At 41.8% G+C, this 21,829-nt stretch overlaps 1 protein-coding gene across 1 annotated transcript in view; it reads right to left on the bottom strand.

The window, feature by feature from the left end:
- The window catches only part of LOC6526645 (AF4/FMR2 family member lilli), a 60,585-nt gene extending 38,882 nt beyond the window's left edge, over positions 1–21,703 (bottom strand). The window contains exon 1 of the mRNA XM_015197952.3: positions 21,521–21,703. Coding sequence (XP_015053438.1) covers positions 21,521–21,555 — 35 coding nt within the window. The 5' untranslated portion in view covers positions 21,556–21,703. The remainder of the gene's footprint in view (positions 1–21,520) is intronic.
- Positions 21,704–21,829: the final 126 nt, after the last annotated feature.

The following is a 21,829-nucleotide window of genomic DNA, read 5'->3' as shown; positions in this document are numbered from 1 at the left end:
GGCTAATTTATATCAACAGAGATATAGACAGCTTTGGATAAACATTTTGTTGCGGAATTGAACTGAGGACAAACAAAAGCTGTTTAAGTGCAGAGTAATCCAAAACTCAATAATAACTAATCTTAGTCATGAACTGATGAAAATTACTTCTTGATTAATATCATCTTCATCTTAAATTTACTAACCATAAGTTGAGATAAATCAGCATTTAATCCCTGCTCAACTTCAACTTTCAACCATTAATTTATGACTTGGCATTAATCAATTAGCTCTGTGTACTCTCTTTACAGCTTTTGACCAGCGAATTGTTTACTCAATTGCATCGGGTTCTATTTACATAAGCTGCTGAAAGCCCCGCGAAACCGACTCGACTCGCAGTCCTATGCCTTACTTCCATTTTAAACCACCTAAAAAATGAAAAAATACGGCTCAAAGAGGGTAAAAAAAACGAACTACCAATTAAAAACTCATCAAATGCTCCGCGAGGAGGAGAAGAAGGCACAACAACTCCACCTGCGACTCTTCAAAGGAAAACTCCTGGTGGTGGCAACCGGTTGCAAGAGGATGAAGCCGCAAATGGAAGGTGGAGTGGTGGAGGTGGCTGAATCGCTGGCCAAGTGGGCGCCACTTTGGGGGAGGGAAAAGATTTGGCAACCAAAGCGACGACCTTATGCCCACGAATTCCCTCTGCCCTTTAAGCACCGCCCATCTGGAAATGAAGTTGAAGCTGTTGTCTTTGTTGGTGTTGCTTGTTGCTTTTGCTGTTTTGGTCGTTGGTTGTTGCTTTTGCTTTTACTTGTTGGCTGTTGCTATTTAGCCGGCGGCAGTAACATTTCGTCTGTTTGCTTGTCGTCGGCCAAAGCTTGTTTCGTACATTTTCGCACAGCCTGCCGATGTCGAAAGACCAGACTCCCATCCATTACCACCTTGTACTACCAATTGCTCCTCTTGCTCGCTCCATTTGGCTCAAGTGCTTTCTTCGTGTTTCCTTCTTGCTTCGCGACTGTTTTTCATGCTTTTCAATATGCTTATGTTGTACATATAGCACATATAGTTGATGTAACCAGGTTACACATTCCGAGAAATTCTACTGTTTGAGATCCGTTTGATCTCGTGTGATGATGATGTACTGTCTGTACAGGAAAACAGTTTCCCCAACAATCCACAAATAATCAAACACGCCAGGCTTATCGCATTTATCTAAGAACCAACTACTTGACCTCATCCTGCACTCTGTTGTGCATGCACGTGTCCCCCTTGAGCTTAACTCAAGTATCTCTCAACTTGTCAGCTCCTTAAAAATTCGACCATCCTTTAATCAAAAAGCACAGCGCCATAGAGGCACTACTACTTCATTCCTGCTTTCTTTCCCCGACAAATGGAAAACTCGCAGCGGCAACGGCAACAACACTCCACACACAACTTTCCGAACAGCTGCTTGAAGTAACGCTCAGACTTTTCATCCCGACAACTAGCTCCTTTCGTAAAGAAGGAGACTGAACTGAACTGAACTGAACGCATCGTCCAGTTTTGACTTTTCAACTTCTTTAACCACTTAGACTCATCAACTTGTTTTCCTGCTACTTTTTACCATAGTTTTCCTCGAGTTTTCCTCATCCACGGCAAGTTGTGTGGGTGTGATTGCTGGCATTTTCTTCGTTTACTCCTCCTTTTCATGAAAAACTTCTGCATGCCACTTTAATTTGCGCCAACTACCAACAACTAACCATATCAGCAGGAGGAGCTGGATACCTTGTAGAGGTCAGAATGATTTACAAGGAAGGAAAATTGCTGCTATGACTTCATTAAAAATGAGGCATAGCCTTAGAGATATTATGTTTATCTACGCTTTTGATAAACGTTTATCAGTTTATCTTTTTGATTAAAAGAAATCTGTAGTATAAATAGTATTACTTATTACTGTTTCTTTTTGCCTAGACTGTCTTCGATTTGGTTAAGGCCGAGCGTATTTTGGTTCCCTCATCAATGGACTGATGTTCCCAAGAGCGCCAATCCACCCCCTCGGGTGGCCACCACCCACAATATTTTGGCCCACGAGCCTGTCTGTTTCTCTGTCTGCCTGCCTCCGGCTCTCCACTGAGCATTTTTTCTCTCGTTTTTTTGACAAATGACCAAATGACGTCGACCCAATGTCTGTAGCGTGCTGTTGACACCGTTGACAGTTGGCCGTAAACAACAAAGGCAAGAGAGTCGAACGACCCCGATATAGTATATCAACCAGCCTTCTCCGCCCACTCACCTCCGCGCACAATTAAAAAAGTATAGCAAATATTGTTCGATTTTGTTGTTCTTGGCCTAATGAAAAATTATTGTTGGCATTTGGCTGAAGTTCTTTGAACTTGTACGTTAGCAAACTGGATTGGGGCAACATTGATTACTCAGTAATTAGCTGCTGCATTTTATATAAAAGGAAGAAGAATTAGTTAAGCTCTTGCTTGGCTATTAATTAAACAATTATGGATAATATAGCTTACAAAACTGTTTAATTCATCCAACAGCTTAAACATTTGAACTTTGTGTGAGTTGGTCCTTTGAGCCGGATTTCTATATTTTTGAACCTTTACGGTAATCAGTGTGCTTCGGCACTCAGATATATGAAAATCCTTGACCTCATTATTCGTGTCGAAAATTTCAAGAACATAAGATAATAAACTCGATAAGTTTCGGGTATTCTCCCTCTTTTCGGTTTTATTCGCTGTCTATATTCCACAAAGCCCCAAAGAGGGGAAAACAACAACAAAATGTAGCATCAGCTAAATGAGCTGATGCCAACAACAACAACCACAGCAGCAGCAGCAACAGCAACAGCAGCAACAACACTAAAGAGCCGCCTCATCGTGTAATGGAGAAATTTGTTTGTTTTTGCGCTCTCTTTTTCGCCTTGGTTTCGGGTAGAAGGCAATAACCTTGAGGCAGGTTTTTCACATAACGACGATGTCAGCTCGAAGCGAAAGAGACGCACAGAGTGGGCGAGCGAGATGGATGTATGGCAAGAGCGTCGTTTCGCCGTGTAATAAAATAAGCTTCATAAAAAGGCGGGCAATACAAAAAGAAGAAAAGAAAACAGGTAACTGCTATGTAAAGTATATATGCAGCCATGTGAAATGCCACAGTGAATTAAAGCACAGGAAAAGTCTGTTGTGCGCCGTCTTGAAGCATCATAAAATCGGAATGATTACAAATTTTAACGAAAAAACATATATTTACATAGTTTGATACTAAGATATCATAAGAAGGTTTCTTAGAACACAAAACTTGAAACATTTTAACACGCCGAAACTTGAGATGTGTGACTCAAAAAGTTATCAGTTGAAACTTTATGATTCATATTTGAAAGTCGAGTTCTGAATATCTATGCTTAAAAATTTTCGCTTGGAAGTCAAACATACATATGTACATGCAAATGCTCTGAACACATGGTGAAATAAACCAACTCAATCATAGGATTTACATTGCCCCAATAAAATTACCCATATCGTCAAGATTCAACTTCATTTATGTACACACATTTGTGGACAGCACACCCAATGAGTCAGACAAATCAATAAAATGCTCCTCGTTTATCGCCCCCGCTTCAATGATGGCGAAAATTCTAATCACCCTCAAGTGGCGAATGGCAGCTGGCGATGCGATGCGATGCGATGAGAGGACGGCGAAGAAATGTTTCTGGGTCACTGGCAAAAAGAAATGCCAGCGATGTGATGTTCAGTTCAAGACTCGGTGCACACCTACCTTCTTGCTCTGCTCTGCTCTACTCTGCTCTGCTCTGTTCTACTCTGCTCTGCCTCATTGCCATTAATCATTGCCAGTTAAACAATAACAAGACCGGGCAGAAATGGCAGCAAACAGCGACAGTTCATCGTCGAGATGGCGGGTAGGTGGGTTGGTGGGCAACTTGGTCCAAACAAGTGGCACACGCATCGCGTGCCAGTGGAAAGACAAGAAAAGTGAAACCCAAGGGCTGTCAAACTGTATGATGACAAACACAATAAGTACACGAAGACACGGGGTGCGGAGCAGAAGGTCGAAGTTTGAGCAGACCAAGTGTTTACGCGCGGGTACAGCCTGATGAAAAGGTCAAAGTTGATGGCGAAGCGAGTAGCTAAACGAAACGAGAAGCGCCATCTATTGGACACTCTCCCACGCTCTAAACTGGTCCAATAAAACTTCAATTTATGGCTGAAAAACTCTAGTTCAGCAGCTAAATCGAAATCTTAAATAGCTCAATTCACTAAAAACAATTTCAAGAACATTTCAAGCCACAAAGTGTGCGTATATGTATGTATGTATACTTTTAGCTTTGGGCAAGTTTAGTGTGCTCTGGTCCGCTCCTAAACCTTTTTTAATAAGCTCGACGACTGTGAGGAGGTGACTCGGAGTTTTAGAGCGGGTCGAAATGTCGTAAAAGTCATCAAGCATACGCCTCGTAAACTTTTCCTTTGCAAGGTTTGCGTTGTGAAAAGTGAAATCTATAATAAAAATTTTCACACAGCAACTTCTCCTGGCGATTCCTTTACTTACACTGGCAAAACAACACCACCCACCCACCACAACATTGTTTTTACGTCTTTGTCACTTTCTGGATCTAAAAGTGTTCGACTGTGGGCACGACTTTTCACACGTTTTGCGGCAGTTAAAATTTTAATTTTCCCTTCTCATCCGATTTTGCGACTTGTCATAAATTTCCACTCAAGTGGTTTATCAACTGCAACACGCAGACTTGAGAAAAAGAACTTGGCCATAACTTTCACTCGGTCAGATAGAAAATGAAGAGCTAACTTACATTCACTGGCTCGATATCTACTATTATTTTTATTATTTCTACTCCATATGCACCATTTGACTCACCTGCAACGAAAATAAAGGTAAAAGGTATATTAAAATGGGCATTAATTCAAAATAAATGCACGGTTTTATTCATGGAATTTAAACGAATGGAATGTGGTCGCCACAACGGTTGTATGCAAAATTGTTGTATAATTTTGACAACTCTTTTTTCTCTCTTTATAGTGAAAGGAAGTTGTGGCTGGAGGTGATGGCGGATTTCATTTGGTTATATAAACGTACGTGGACGCTGGCTTCAGCCCAACTGATTACTATCGATCCTATCATCTCACTAAGCAAACCATCATAAAATGATTGTACTAGTAAAGTATATATTAAAGTACTTTTAATCTACAACTAAAAACTATTGAGTTTTGGATCAAAATACCTCTGCTAGCAAACAAACACTCTTCCTATAAATACTTGATAAGCTGATATGGTTTCTACTGAAACTGCTTCCTAGTAAATGAGTGATAGTAAATGAGTCAAAGACTTGTAGACTTTTAGTGTAAGCTGATTAGGTTCAGCTTTGTCATCTTAAAAAGGTATTGGCAATTACTTGGTAAGGGGTGGAGATTATATAGACTTATTCGCCGTTGAATTCTTCCATGTAATCTGACTGGCGATCTGTCTTCTTGTTATACCCCTCGATTCTCCGACTTCTGTTTGCTTTCTTGCCTGATAAGTCGCTATAGATTCGCTCTGTTTTACTTAAAGTGACTCGGCTCGCCTCTCTTGATTCGATTGTATAATTTTAGCTTGTTATCAGTATGTCATGTTTGCGGTTTACGTACACGTAAACACAAAACCACAAGGGGGAAAAAGAATTCTTAAAATGAAATAGGCAAAGTACTTGGAAAAATTCATTCAAATATTTAATGTTTACTTTGCCAGTTGCTTAAATTTGTTTAATGTCACCGCAACTTAGTGGCTTTTGTGGCATTCTGAAATCAAAGCAATGTCCTAAATACTTCACTTTAACTCAAGTACAATTACTTAAATGCTTTATCGAATTTTTCACTAGCTTCTCAAACTTGCAACTGTTTTTTTCTCCATCGCTTCGCGTTGTTAACTCCCCCGTGTGGACGACCTTGACGGGTTTTTAATGCTGGTTCTACCCGTTTTTATACTTGGCCTATTTTAAAGTTGTATCGATCAAACTGCGTGAAATTCCATTGAAAGTGACAAATGGAAGCGGGCGGCCACAAAAACAAGAAACAACAACTCCACTCCACCACTCCGTGGGTAGAAAGTCGGCAGAAATTTATGTATGTATATCTTTCTTGCTTCTTGCTTGCTTTTATTTATGTTTTATTGCCTGCAAATTCTGATTAAAATATTTACGGAAAGCAAAAAAGCCTCAACACTTCTCGGTGGCCTGGTTTCAATTATTTTTATCTTATTCTCATTTCGCTTAACCCAAATGTCTGATGAATAAAATAAAAAGTGATTTCTTGAAGCCGAAAAATCAAAAACCAAAAACGAAATTCACTCGGAGGCGAACCAATCTGTGTATATATTGCGTGAAATCAAATCAAATCATCAACAGCAACAAAGCTCTGAGCAGAAAAAAAAAAAAATAAAGACTCAAACTGACAAATGTGGGGAAAAAGCGAAAAACGAACAAAAAATTTAGGCCAAAGACAAACAAAGCAGCTACCAAATTGCATTAGCCAAATCACAGCAACACAAAACTTTTCAAGCTTGAAACGGAACAGCAACAACCATCGACAAAAAGAAAGCAAGCGGCTAAAACAAAAAAGATAAATAAGTGGAAAAAAAGTGAAGAATGAGCGCTCCAGTCTAGTACAACAACTTTAAGATACCCTGTAATACATCATCTGCTAAAATTATCATAAATAAATTAAAAATAGTACAAGCAAACATCTAAACATTGTTTTTAAAGTGACTACACACTAGAGTATATAAAATAAAAATTTAAAATATGTAAACAAATGGTGAAATTTCTTATTGCCTTGAATTTTTTAAAATAACTAACCAACTATAATACCCGGCTGTTACTCCATAAATAATAGGTAAGATAACAGCGAAGAGAGAAACAACAGAAGCAGTGAAAATACTAAAACCAGACGTCAAAAAAACGTAAAAAATATGCAAAGCTCGCTTGAGGAAGAAGCGAAAATGAGCAAAAACATAAACTAAATAAAGCAACCTTGACAACAATTAACACACATGTGTATGCGTGATCCACAAGAGGGGGACAGGGCGACGAAGGCAGAGCGAGACGGCGAATGAGAGGGGCACGCGTGCAAAAACGCAACAAAAGTCGCGCCTCCGAGGTAATCAATCAATGTAAGCGTTTTTAAACGGACACAACGGACACACGGCGGACACACAAATAAAAGAGAGTGCATACGCTGCGTAATTGGTATTGATAAATTGAGCAAAGTCGGTCACTCAAGAAGCTTGTTTAATGAAGCGCCGTCTTGCTGCCACCGTTCAATGAAAACAAAAAAAATAAGAACAGTAAAAGTAGTAGAACAAGTTGCAAAAACGCGTGCAAAAACCGCTGATTGGTATTTGCATTCCGCTTCGAAGCTCACTGACACACAATCGGATTAAGTTGCTGCCCATACATACTTGTGTGCCCGCATCAAATAACACGCATTGACACACAAAATAGCATGTAAATATTATTAAATATTGGTAAATAATGGATGCTATTGACATCGAATGGCCTGACTTTGTCCGATTTATCGCCGTTCTAATTGGGGTCTTGTGTATTGATAGCAAACATAACAACAAATTAGTTCTTCTCGTCGAGAAGGAAGTGCAATGTTAATTATGTTTTCCAATCAGAGATGCCTATTGGGCGGAATACCTATTTTGAAATGGTACTTTGCAACCACATTACTCAAAAGACAATAACCATATCCACCTCGATACAGACGCAAAGATGGTCGTATATTCAAAATGCCATCATATCAATCATGTTGGTTTTATGACCATGACCTCTGCCCACTCTCACAATTTTTACTTCCCTTCCGCATCCTTGCCTCAAATCTGTGGGCTTCGTTGGACGCTCCGGGCTGCGAAAACTCCATTTGCACACGCTCAATTAAAGATTCGGGAAACTGAAGCGTAACTGCTGCCAATGAGCTATAAAATACATATCAGCAGTGGCAACAGTGGCAGGCATAAACAACACAAAAAGTACGAGTATGCAGAGGAAGCCAGGAATAAAAAAGCTTCAAAGGACTCCCGACAAAAAGTTGAGTGGGGGTTACAAGCCGAAAAGAATGAAACTGCCACTTGAAGCAGAAAACGAACGAACCGAAGAAGCGGCGAAAACGAAAACAAAAGACATGGGCAGATGCCCAAGGAGTAGACCGCCCCGCAGGACGAAGGATCTTCCCGACGACATCGAGGACGAGGACAACTTCACATCGCCAACGCCATTGCCGAGGACGCCGAGAATGCCGACGACGACATCGAGTCGGGGCAAACTGAAAAGCAATGATGATTTATGTACGAGGACCAAGCCTTGGACTGCCAGAGTTACAGGAGGAGCCCTACAACGGAGCATCAGGAACGGGAACGGGAACGAGAACGGGAACGAGAACGGGAACAGAAGGAAGCACTTGAGTATTCATGCAATTTCTGGGTTATAGCCACCATTAAACTTGCCCTAAACTAAGCGGAGGCCAAGCCCAGAACCCAGGCGAACCAGAGACTACATGCAACATGCCCCAAAAGAATCCTTTCGGACCGACTGGCAATGGGGCACACACACACAAAAAGTGGCAGTGGAATGCACAGATTAGAGATGGAAATGTGCAATGGAATGCTTCGAAAATTAAATAAATAAAGCACATCATATACATTGTTTTAAGAGTAGGAAAAAACTCATGCGAAGTGGATTCCCCAATTTGGTTAACAGAATTGATAGCTATCACAAAATCAAGTTTATTAAGTTACGGTTAATGAACTCCTGGTTAAAGTACATCCGGTTAGATGAAAATCGTTTTATCACAGAATGTTCCTTAATTGTAAGTAGTGACTAGCCTCACGATATCATCTTCAGTGCGTACTTCCCCATTCTAAGACTTGTGTTTCCATCCAAGTCCCTGAAAAGGGGCTAGTGAACCATTTTGTAGGCTGTGCGAGTAAGTTGCATTTGGAAATTGCATGCCAAACTGCAATGGATTGTGAGACGCCAACGACATGGGGGGCGTGGGCGTGGGAAAAGAGGCAGTTGACAGTTCAATGTTGCGTTTTCAAAGTAAAAAGGATGTGTTCCGTGTACGTGTTGTAGTTGTTGCAGTTGCTGCACTGCTGCCGTCGCATTTTAGGCGCTCAACTTAAAAGCGAGTGGAATAAGGCGGGCGGGAACGAGAGCATATTAGAAAGGCACAAAGGAAAGTGACAGAGTGCAGGGAGGGGGAGGGCGGTATGGAGAGTGGTTGAGGCTGCAGGATATGCAAGGATATGCCGCAAAAGTAGCGCCAAACGAGCGAGTCAAGTTGAGTTAAGGGCTGCGAGGGGGGCGGGCGAGTCGGTTTTATACAGATAGAGATAGAGGGAATGGCGGAATGTAAATGTTGTTGCCTCTTTTGGGTGCGGTTTCTTCTGTCCTGGCTGGGGCAACTCTTTTCGTCCCCAACTTGTGCCACGCCCCTCCCAGCGCCCCTTTCCCTTTTTCGAGTAACTGTTGCTATTTCACTTGGGATGCAGCTGCAGTCACAGTCGCCGTCTGCAGAAGAGTTTTGCACTTTGTTTGTTGTTTATGTTGATGCTGCAATTGCAATTTGCATAGCCTTTTACGTCATTGAGGTGAGTCTGTGGAAATGCATGTGTCTATGTAGGCCCGTTCGGGGGAAAGGGAAAGGGGGACAATGTTTAAGGGACAGGAAATAGCTAAATCAGTTGCTCGTAAAGAAATTCACAACTTTAAGCCAGATTCACTATATTTAAAGCCTCGTAGGCCAGCTCTATCGTAGATAATAGTTCTCTTGAGCTTCCTAAGTGTTTAATTATAACAACTTTGTTTATAAGTTATGAGACTCCCTCGCAAAGAAGTATAATTTATATTAAAGCTGTTGAATTGGCGATTCTACATTCTTATGCCATAAGTTGCGAGCAAAACAGAAGACGGGCGTGTATTAGTTTGCTTGCGAATTTCATACTCCACTGGCGATTCGACGGGGAAACCCACATGCCCTTTGTAGGGGGTGTGTTCCCCTGCATACCCAACTCTTTTCCGACCTAACCAATTTGCCGATTCTTTATTGACACGTGTGCCAGCTTGGGCGTCCAGGGGAGGGGGGTGTGTCACGCGTGGGAGGCGACGAAGCAGCAGGTGAAACAGGTGAACCAGGTGAGCAGTTGGGCAGTGGTGAAGGAACGGGAAGGCAAGGAGTCGAGGATCCAAGGAGCAAAGAGGCAAGGCTGTCGGGACTCACGTTCCTCACATCTCTCTCGCAGCATTTCTGTCTGGTGTGTGCAGCAAGGACTTTGGCATTTTATTAAATTACGTGACTTGGAATCCAGCTCCTTGCTATTACACGCTACACTCAGACAACTAAGCATTCAATAAACATTTTATAAATATTTTAAATATTACTACGGACCTGATAATATATCATCCTTACAAAATGTTTTTAGCTGCTTCACTTTAAGTTGCAAAGTTTCTATATATATTTTGCTATAGCGCTATACATCTTTTTTCAAGTGCAGTCATGTGCTGTGTGTTGTGTGTTGCGGGGAAAGCAGTGAAAGGGGCTAAATTTGTTACTTCAAGTTTGGAACCGCGCGCGTTGAAAAGAAATGAAAATGTGTTAAGGTTTCGGTTAGTTCGGAGCATGTGCCCACAGGGCGGATGAAATCGACGTTTGCCAGGCAAATTTATGGCCAAAGCACCATGGTCGCAGTCAGTTTTCTGGCGATAAAAGTATATGAAATACTGGCAAGACCGTACACAATTTATGTTATTAAAATTCAATAAAAATATACCCATCTTGCAATACATTTTATTCGTTGGTTCCAATACATTTCGTAGCTCTTGGATATATTACAAATTATTAGCACAAAAAACCCATTCGTTGACCATTGTACAGAGTGCAAGTGGAAGTTTGGTTCGAGTAGCCGATGCTGCTGTCTTCACACGCTTGTCATAATTCGATTGGAAGTATAAATGAAAAATTGGCAAACTAATATGTGATTGCTTGCAGTTATCGATAACAAATTGAGTTAACTTGATTTACGGCCCGAATTTTCGGTGGGAAACATACAGACGTGCTGAGATTTCATTGAAGAATATATGTGTCATTATATAGCATACGTTATTCATATTTCGTATACATACTAACCTATAATTTCTCTTTAATGTTAAAAAAATATTGAACAATCTTATCACGCTGTGAAATATTGTCGGCATTATGAAACTCCACTATCGGATTGCACTTAAATTTCCACTTCGCATGCAATAACCACCGCACTGAACAAGCTGTGCAAATAAAATCCGCGTATTTCAGATAGCGAAGGCAACAAACAGAGAGCAAAAACAAAACAAGAAACACAGAGCCGCGCCCACCGCACCGAAAACGTGCAAAAATGTCCAAGAATAATGCAAAGAATTACAATTTCCATAACAATGCGATCGCAAAGCTCGCTCGGCTGTCTTATCAAGTGGCAACTTATCGGACATCTATACAGTAAGTGCGCCTGAATGCGTATCTCTCTGACCTTTCCCTCTCCCTCACCGTGTTCCTGTCTCTGTCTCGCTATCTCCTCTCCTGCTCGCTCCCCCAACGAAGTCGCTATCAGCCAGATGAAACGTGATGGCAGTAAGCCCTCAAATCGGCGAAAATAAAAAAAAAAAAGATTATTAACTTGGTTAACCTTGAGTGGCATGTGAGCTGCTTTGGCTGCTACTTAATTCTAGGTGCTCAGCTGCTTAGAAAAACTCATGGGGAAAAGTATTAGCAACTTGATTATGACGGTAATGGTGACTCAGGCCAAGTTAAGAAGTTTGCTGGCGAAAGTAGTTTGTGTGCGATGAAAGCCAATTAAGTATACGACGCGTGGTACCCGTACCCATCCTTCTTTGCACTGACACACACTCTCTCTTAGCAAATGATTCAACTGAAATTATCAATAGATGCTAAAGTGCAGCGATAAGCGCTGAAATAAAAATCCATTGGGTGCTCGGGTTACTCGTGATTAGAAAATAAGTTTACTTAGACAACTGCCAATCTTATCTGGCGAAACAGTGTTCTCTATTTATGTGGGCGTATTGTTGAACTTAAAAAGAACGTGCCAAGCCGAAAACCGCTTGAAAAAGCACCGGCAAAAGGTAGTATTTTAAAATAGAATTACACAAATCGCTTGGCCATTATAAGACCATATAATGGCGCTATGGGAAATTATTTATAAACCTAGAAGGGGTTTTGTTTGCCAGCAGACAACAATGAAATTGAAATTGGTTTATAAACTATTACAAGCACAAATGAATCATTCATTGGGCTAGCTGAAAACGATAGATAATCGAAGTGATGAATTAGATTTAGTTTCACGGCAATTGCATTTATATAAAAGATAGAACTCTCTTCTATCTGAATCCATTTCAATCTCGCTCTGCAATTCTCTGGGCTATTCTCACCTAAGTTTTCATCTATTTTCTGATGCCGCGTGAGCTGCCTTGTCGATGTTTATTTTTAAAATAGCCGCCGCGCGCATTCACACAACAAACTTGTAGCTAAAATTACTTTTTTTTCTGATTGTTATTCTTGTTGCCGCCTGCTTTTCATTTGCGTTAAGTGGGTGGTCAGAAAATACGGCAAACAAAACGCCACCGCCATCGTCTATCTGGATTTTGCGGAATTTTCCCGCTTTGGCATTGAATGTGAATATATGTATGTATGTGCATATTCTCTGGAAAAAGGCAAATCGCAACTAACCGATGAGCAAGGACATGTGCCACCCCTTTGGAGATTTGAAATTGATTGGTTGGCTCTCATCGATGGGTTTATAATTCAAGCTGAAAGTTGAAAGATATATGTTTGGAAGCTACTTCCACTGAAAGGATTGAGAACCGCACTTATAAAACCAGTTTCTAATGCCTTGTCAAAGGTAAGACTAAAGACTCACCCAAAAGCAAAAGTGGGAAAACTAAAACCCATGGGGGAAAAGCTAATGCAACACATTGCAGATTCCGGCAAATATAAAAGTTTTTCCCTTAGTGCCAAAGGCATTTCGCTTGGCCACTTGCCGTGATGGCAGATTAGGAATGTGTGGGCGGTTGTTTGGGTTGTCTGCGTTGGGCGCCGACTTGCCACGCCCCCTCATCTATCGCCCACCACCCAAAGCCCCCTCCCAGTAAACCCCTTTTTCTGGCGCGTGTGTCGACATTCATGGCACATGCATTGACACGTTTTTAGCATTGTTGTTGCCGGAATGACGACGTCATCGTAGTTGTCGTCTTCTTGGTCTTTGGATCGTTGTCAGTGATTGAAGTTTCTGCATGCAAATGAAGTGTTAATCAGCAATGTTGGGCCTGTATCCAAGTGTGTGTTTGTGTGCATTGGTGTGTAAAAGGGAGCAGTACTTTCGGCTGACTTCATTTTCTGCACATCCCCACTTGTGGGTCCTTGAATAGGACTTTACATTGATAAAAAGGATTTTAGTTCATAGTTTTCTTGTTTCAAAAAGAACAAAATGCTCGGTTTTTGCTGACGTTTATAAGTTAAGTAGGCTGAAATTCCCATCAAATGATTATTCACCAATGGTCATTGAAAATACTGGGAAATTCCTAATTGAAAGAAGGCTAGAGCATTTCTACTAACCCAAATGTCCTGCGTGTTATGATTATTCCGGGAATAATAATGGAGTAAGTTATGATGATTGCCCGAATTTCCCACAACAACTCGTGAAAGCGGTTAGTTTGGGTTGACTGACTAACCCTCTTCATTCACTGTCGCAACCCTCTCTTTCCCACATCCTCTAGCCGTCTCTGTCACGCAACTGGGGCAACTCGGTGCGATTTCTCAGAGGGTTCGGTTCGTTGGCTCGGTCTGTGTTCCACTCATTTTTCTTGTTTTGTATTTACGAGAATGGAAATGGGAATGGGAATGTCTAACCCTTGCCGGCGACACACATCTCCACTCAATGCATACATTTTCATAAGCGAAATGTGGGCTTGTTCCAGCTTCGGGTCAAAGTATTTTCACAATCCAATTGCGTTGGTTATCAGGGCTCCTCTCTTAATTGGCTTTGAAATAACTATTTATTGCTATATATTAGAGACTATACATATAGTAAGAGCTAATATTGTTTCTCTACACTATACATCTATACATATAGTAAGAGCTAATACTGTTTCTCTGCACTCTACACTTGACCTTTTGAAAACCCATTTACACCTCATAGCACTTCAAACTTACAGCACATGCATAATTATAAACAACACTTGTCGTATTGTTTAAGCGCACATTTCCACAATTACTTTATATACACACACCCATGGGGCTCCACGAAGTTAATCTCCTGCGGCGGGGAATCCCCCTGTTCGATAGGCAATCGATAAACATTTACGACGAGCAAACGTCTCGAATAATGTTCAGCTAAGAGCTACAACAAACAATAAAATAAACAAGAGAAGACGGAAAAAATGGGGAAAAGCGAAAAGTACTGCATGGTGGTGCGGCCAAAGCAGAGTGTTTTTTAATGTAAACCAAATACTCGCCATTTCTCTTGAATTCAAAGTGATATATTTGAAAATCACATCATGTAAACATTCGGATTATAATTAGTGGCGAACGAATCAAAATAGTTAGACTCAACGGGCCAATTTTAATCTAATTTTGAGAGGACTAATAAGCTTAGTTCACAGCCACTGGAATATCCACTTCATTGTAATCCATAGTTGCCATCACAGCTCGCACGTTGAGGCATTTTCCCAGTGTTTACAAAATGCCAAGGCAGTGGGTGCGAGCGAGAGGGGACGAGAGGGGATAAGAGGGGGCGAGGCAGCGGAAGAGGAGCATTACATTGTAATCCGAAAGTACCAATACCAACTCGCTGCCATATGCGGACACACAGATACGCACGCACACAGCCGCACGGCGGGAGGAAACGCACATTGAGACAGTTTATCGATCGTTAAGCAAGCAACAACAAAATGTTTGAGAGCGAGAGGGCGCTACAAGTAAAAAGCACTTACTGATACAAATGCACTTAAATAATAAATAGATACACGGAGAAAAATTGATTGCCATTTAACTGCCACTGCCTGGCTGTGTGCGTTTCCTAGGAATTAACTCCAACAACACTTTTAGTCTTGAAAGTTCTCTTAAGTTTGAATCGTCTTATTTTCAGAATTTTTCTTTCAGTGCAAACACACTCGCATTAATAGTGCACAAATATTCCAGGTTGGCAAAGCGTTGCATAAATATTTTAGCTTGCTTTTTGCTCAGTTGCTGAATGTCGAGCAAAATGTCATATTAACACCTAATTATGGTGAACGTGTGAGGCGGGCAAAAGCGTATAAGAGGTGGGTGGAAGGTGGTGGGCGCAAGTGGGGGATGCCGACACCACCCACCCAAGTGGTTTTGTTGCTGCTGAGCGTTTGTGTGCATGACGCTGGAAAAACCCCACGAAAATGGCCGAAGCAACAAACCAACAAGATCGAGAACAACAAAAACTGGCAGCCGGCAAAACGGATATAAATACGAAATGAAGAAGATGAATAAAATGGGTGAAGAGAAACACTTTTCATTATTCTGCCATATCACAATCAAAAGAATTTGTTACCAAAAGAAACCGAATTTCGTGGGAAACTGAAGCACGAGTAGGAAAAAATAAATATCTCTTCAGAATTTCATCGAAATTGGATTCTCACAAACCGGATGTGCACAACTATCCAACGATACCCACGTTTTTATAAGTATATTTTGCATTATTATACTTGTTTTATTTACAGCCATTCGATCAATTTGCGGCGGAGAGCACGTTCCTCAGGTCGGCGAGATGTTGCTGAACATCCAAAAAAACGAGACGACTTCCTTGCCAATGCAAACACTCATTAAAAAGTCCTTCAGCAAAGCTTCAGGTTACAATTTTAAACCACAACTTAAGACCTCCGTGTCTCACCACCGGAAGTGGCAAGGAAACAGAGTGACTGAGTGGCATGGTGGCCGAGGGGAAGTAAAAGGGGAAGAACTAAGCTGAAAGCGTCCAGTTTAGCGCATTAAGCACAAAAACAAACACACACAACGAACTCCAAAGGCTAGTCGAGGTCCTGGTCCTTCCCCACTTTCCCATGGCGGGAAGACCCTCCTTGATTCCTGGCCCGCTGCTTGTCAATATTAATAACGACGAAACAAAGTCAACTGCAAATAAATGGCAAATAAGTTTTTGTTTTTATTCGCCGGCGCAACAAAAACCACCAAGGACACCCAACGCCCCATTTCTTGGAAAACAATAATAAAAAAAAAAAAATGAAAGAAACGTACAAACTGATGGGAAATCCTCCCCTGTGTGAGCGGAAAAGTGCAACTTATTTACTGCTTCCTGGGATGGCCATCTATGTGGGGTGGCTGGGTGGTTAGCGTTGAATTGGTTTTGGCCCAAGGAGGGGCACACTGGAGCATCGAGAAATGCCAGCCAGAGGACATATGCACCCCCTTCAAGGACGGAGAGTAAGGATACTCTTTCAACGAGTCTAAATATACATTTTATTATGTCAAGGCATTGTTTACACAAAACGCTGCTTCATTTACTACATAAGGTACTAAGTACTGGGGGTTCAATTCTCCATAACAAGAAAAACCATTGGTTATACATAGCATGTGCCCTTTAGTCAAACGTTTAAGCTTAAATCTTTTCCACTTTTCACTCGTAACTTGATAAAGCATAACATTTAAGGCTAGCAGTCATAAGAAATTGACTCATTGCCCAGAAGCACACATCTCAGTTTTTTATTACAGGATGTCGGAATAACCACTCATCAGAAATAAAGCAAGCAAACGTGAATTAAGACAATGCCTTTAAGCCACAACTAGGCGTTCCACTTTTTCTAGGCAGCCTTTTAACTTCATAACTCGCTGAATATATCCAATCCTTGGCTAGAAGGGTATAAATCAACAAACAGGGGAAGCCGGCGAAGAGGAGGAAGACCCGAGACGGTGTTCCACAGTTCCAGTAGTGGTTCTTCTGTCTTCAGTTCGCCAGTTCTCGCGAGTTTCTGGCTTAAAGTGGCGGCACTTGTGCGTGAAATGTGCGAAATCGAAGGAGGTGGGGAGCTTCTGAGTTGGGGAGTGGTGCTGTAGCACCAATGCAGAGCGACATGGACATCGCCAAGGCAACAACTACGTACTGCAGCAAAGCCCCACACACACCCAACTGCTGACCTCCTGCCCGTCCGCGATGGGCGTCCTTCAGCTTAACTGCAACTGACTGATGGGCGTGGCGCGGTGTGCAACAGTTAATCATTGAGGGGGTGACAGCGGCCAAGGGGTCACATCTCAGATGGGAAGGCCTTGGCAGGAGTGGGAGGGCCATCCGGGAGTGGCTGCTCGGGAAGGTGTGCTATTGCATTTGGAGCTTATGAACCTAAAGTAATGACTTAAAGGCTGCTATCCCATTACTCATAACAATAAACTAGTTCGTCGTAATGGTATAAGCTTTCAATGGGCCACCAGTCACCAGATAATCCAAATCCAATTATATCAGCGGAAATCAGAATTAGTGCATGTTTTCCACACAGATTGAAGCTGAAGCACAGGGATCACTAGGCAACCGCAGAGTTTGTTGTCCACCATATTGTTTAATTGCTTTCTCCCAGAGGCTCCAGTATATGCTTCAATTCAGGTGGGTTGCCCTTCATGGGCAATCACCACCCATCCATGCAAACATACACACATGCCAATCCCAACACGTGTCAATTGTGGCTCAGATTCGCTTGCTGTTTTTCCCAGCTCTTTTGCTTTTGCTTTTGTTCTGCGCTTGGGCTTCAAGCACACAAGCTTCGGGTCATTAAATAAAGCGACGGCCAATGTGCACAAACACACACACAGGACCTTTATACGTACATATGTACAAGCGTAAACAGTCGGAGGACGAAGGACTCGGGTGAAAAACCCCTTGTAAAAAGTACGAAGCGAATTATTTGCAAACAAAAGTGCGAGAAGGGGAAGTGATTTACTTTATCGATAGACATAAAACAATTTGGCTGCCTCTCAATGACAGTTCTCGGTTCTCGTCCTTGTCCTCAAACGCGTCCTCCTCCTGTCCCCCCGTTCCCCCGTTCCCCTGGCCTCCACGCCTCCTCCACTGCCACTTCCACCCTAACATCTGTCATTTGTGTGTGCACACACATCTTGCTTCGATTCCCTTTGTTTGGTTTGTTTGAATTTTATAAGGTATAAAAATTACATGGTCCCCCACCATCGCATTCGAAACTTCGGAAGGGTAGTTTCCTTAGATCCTTAGACAGTGGAATACAAGTGGTTCTCGAAATATAAAATATATTTTTTCGACTCTGACAGAGTAGTATTATCATAAAAATGTTTTTTAATCTTGTAACTAAGATGCAAAATAATGTATCCTCAGTTATTTGCTGTAGGGGAATTTGAAGTTATACATTTTGTCTTCCTTACGTTTGTTATCCTTTCCTTACACTACCTTCTATTTGCCACTTTTCCGCAGCGAATGAAAACAGGACTACCCTGCACTTCCGTCCTGTTTCTACCCAGATACTACAGAATCCCGGTTGTCCTGGCTCCTAACTGTTGCTGATTTATGGTCTGACATAAGATGGAGGTCTCTGGGGGTGGGCCAAGTTGGATGACTGTTTAGTTTGCATGTTGCCGCTGTGCTCCACTCCGCAATTCCCTGCCCCTCCCCCGCTCCATACAGCTTTGCGTCCGGTGTGCCTTTGTAGCATAAAAATGACATAATAAAATGTATAATTTCGACATAAAAAACAAAATCCCCAGAGAGATTCCTGGCTGGTGCCATCTCACACACATTCTCCACTTTGATTGCCGACTGCACGTGAGGCATATCAATTAGGTGTGTGGGTCAATAGTTTAAGTGGGCCAATGGGATGGAGGTGAGGTGAAAGGGCAAGGTGGCCCACTGATGATTCACAGTTGGCAGCGTGGCCAAAAAAGGATTACATTTTAGGCTTTTGAGTGGTCATTTGAATTGGGCTGATGAATGTGTAGCCCAAATATCAAAACACCAGTAAAAGGTTTTGCATTAAATATATATACAATAATTATTATGACTAATTCCTAACCTTTTCAATTAGACTCTGCACAACGATGGTACTAGTTACGGATCCATTACCTATTTTTCTAGAAAATCTGTTAAGAAAAGACAATTCGCTACTGAATTAAGTCACCTTTGAATCTTGCATAAGCCAAGATTCCTCCTTTTACCATCAGACAATCCGCATAAGTGGGGTTCTTAAGCAGACCATTTAATACATATATCCAATATATATATATATATATATATGAACTTATTCCCACTCCTTGGCAACCACTTAGCTATTCATAACTGGCACACACACAACCAGACAAATTTTAATAATTCAACTCTATAATGTGGACGCAACGGAGCAAATTCGCTTTTTGGCCAATGCCAAAGGCAGCGAATGATAGAAAGTCGGCCAAAGAGGGGGCGACCGAAATGCAATAGAATGCGGGCAGCCAAGTGGGTGGTTGGGCGCTCTGGGTTGGGGAAACCCGCAAAAACCCAGAACTTGTGCGCGTGTATGGCGGAGTGCCACACATTGGGTGTAGCACATTTTCCCGGCAAGGTGGGAAAACCGGGCAGGGAGGACACAAAGTGCAGTCGAAATGCAGGGAAAAAGGGGGGGGAGCCTTGGAACAGGGGTAAACCGCGCTCTAGACACACATTAAAATTTCAATTTTGGAGAAATTAAAATTTTATCAGTTTGTTGAGAGTGTCGCACACGTTTTGTTCGCTCGTTGTTTCTGAGTTTTGGCTTCCTAACCCTCTCTTCTATCCAAACTAATATGCGAACAGCCAAAGTCATAAAGTGACCAAAACGTTCACATTTCTAATTTACTTTCATTTATTTGCAAATCAGGATATAATTTCAAGTAGCCAAAGAAGACCCTGCTGATTAAACGCAAACCCAACAAATATAATGTTCTGTAAAATGCACCCTTTTTACATTCAACTTTTTGCGCCTGGCAAATTTTCGGGCATCAAATGAGGGCTCAAGAGTTTTAGGGAGCTCTAAAGCTCAACTTAAGAACCCCTTCCCGCCCTTCACGCAGAGGAAGTGGTCTAAAGAAATCTGTTATGGTTAAACTTTGGCATGAAAAAAAATACCAAGTTTTCGACAAATTGCAGCGAAAAGTGCACAATGGTTTAGCCATGGGGAAACAGTGCGTGGCGACGCCGGCAAAATGTACAACAAAACCGAAACACGAGGAAAAGCGGGGAACTAACTAGAAAGAGCGTTATGGGGTAATTTTCCGACTTTGGGATACGCTGTGCTCTAAAGTTCTAAAGAGTTGCAAATCCTACGTTTCGAATACATTTCTCCTTCAAGATACTTTTGTATCTCTGATATTACAATGAGTTCAGTGAAATTATAAATAGGGATGAGTATTGTTTCCACAAGGGTTGACAAATTAAAAATTATTTCACTTTCTAGAATTGTATCCAAAAGATACTTTTGCGTTATTTTAATTACTGTTGAGAGCCTTTAAGGGATTTTCCTACCTTCTCAAAATTGAATGGTACAATTGCAACATACCCTTTTCCAATTCCAGGGAAAAACGAGCATGAAAACTTAGATTTTTCTACTTTCCTTCAAGGTGGGACAGCGGATGGCTGAAAATGGGGGGCGGTGGGTAGTGGGTGGGTGGTGGCCTTTCAGCCAACCGTCTGAGTTGGCGGAAAAGAGCAGGCCAAGAAAACCCGCAAAACTTGGCAGCGCTCTCTCGCTCTGTTTATTGCATGGCGCTAAAAGCAACTGGGGACCGCTTTTTCCTCTCCTTTTTCAGCTTTTTTGGTGCGACTGCTCTTTATGCGTATCTATTATATGGATGTGCTTGTGCTTGTCCCGTGCTTGTTTGTTTGTTAGTTTGTTTGTTTGTGAGTTTGTTTGGCTGTTTGTCCGCCTGTGTGTGCGCAGTAAATGTGGGCGTACAATTTTCAATTATACATTTTAGTGGCCGCCGCAGCTCATTGACAATAAAAAATGAGAAAACGGGAAAAGAACCCAGAACCGGAAAGAAAACGGTTCGCTTCGCAGAAATGAGAAAAGTTTTAAGCAGATCCGATTCGATGTCGTGTGCGTAGCATTTGCTTTATTGTCACTGATGGACACTGGCGAAATGTCCAGAGATTAAGCTCGCTGCCATTACAATTGATTCGGCCCTCAACATATTGGGTTCATTTTAGAAGTAGCTCTCTCTTTTTTTAATCCCCTAATTTGACCCTTTTTCGTTGCGTTGACATAGCAATTCCTTAAGAACCTAGACCACAAAAATTATGATATAGAATAGAAAAACCATAAGGCAGTACATCCATTTAACACATAATAGTACTCCCCATACTACTTGGCGCCTTTACATTATTATGCATTTACATTATTGAGCATTATGATATTGATATTGTTACAAGTGACGAGTGATATGCCTCAAGTAATTTGGTAATTGAATCGACTTACCGTGGCTTAGTTAGTTTTTTCATATGTATATCCATATGGGGATCCGGATCCAAATCGTTGCTGGTGCTGCTGCAAGTGTTGGTTGCCTCATAGAGGGTGTTCCCTCCGCCCTAAATGGGCGTTTAGTTAATCCAAGGCCGCTGGACTTCGTTGCAGCGAGAACTGCGTATCCTTTAGTCTGCCCCACTCGAGGATGATATCCGACTCCTTGGGGATTTTCTGTGCACTTTTCCTGTTGCGGGATGCTTAAGTGGGCGATGATTCCTGGGCACCGCATTAGTTGTTGTTTTATTTGTTGGTATTGATATT

Source organism: Drosophila yakuba, chromosome 2L, assembly GCF_016746365.2.
Source record: "Drosophila yakuba strain Tai18E2 chromosome 2L, Prin_Dyak_Tai18E2_2.1, whole genome shotgun sequence".
In the NCBI taxonomy this organism is placed as follows: domain Eukaryota; kingdom Metazoa; phylum Arthropoda; class Insecta; order Diptera; family Drosophilidae; genus Drosophila; species Drosophila yakuba.
This window is presented reverse-complemented; position numbering and strand designations above follow the sequence as displayed.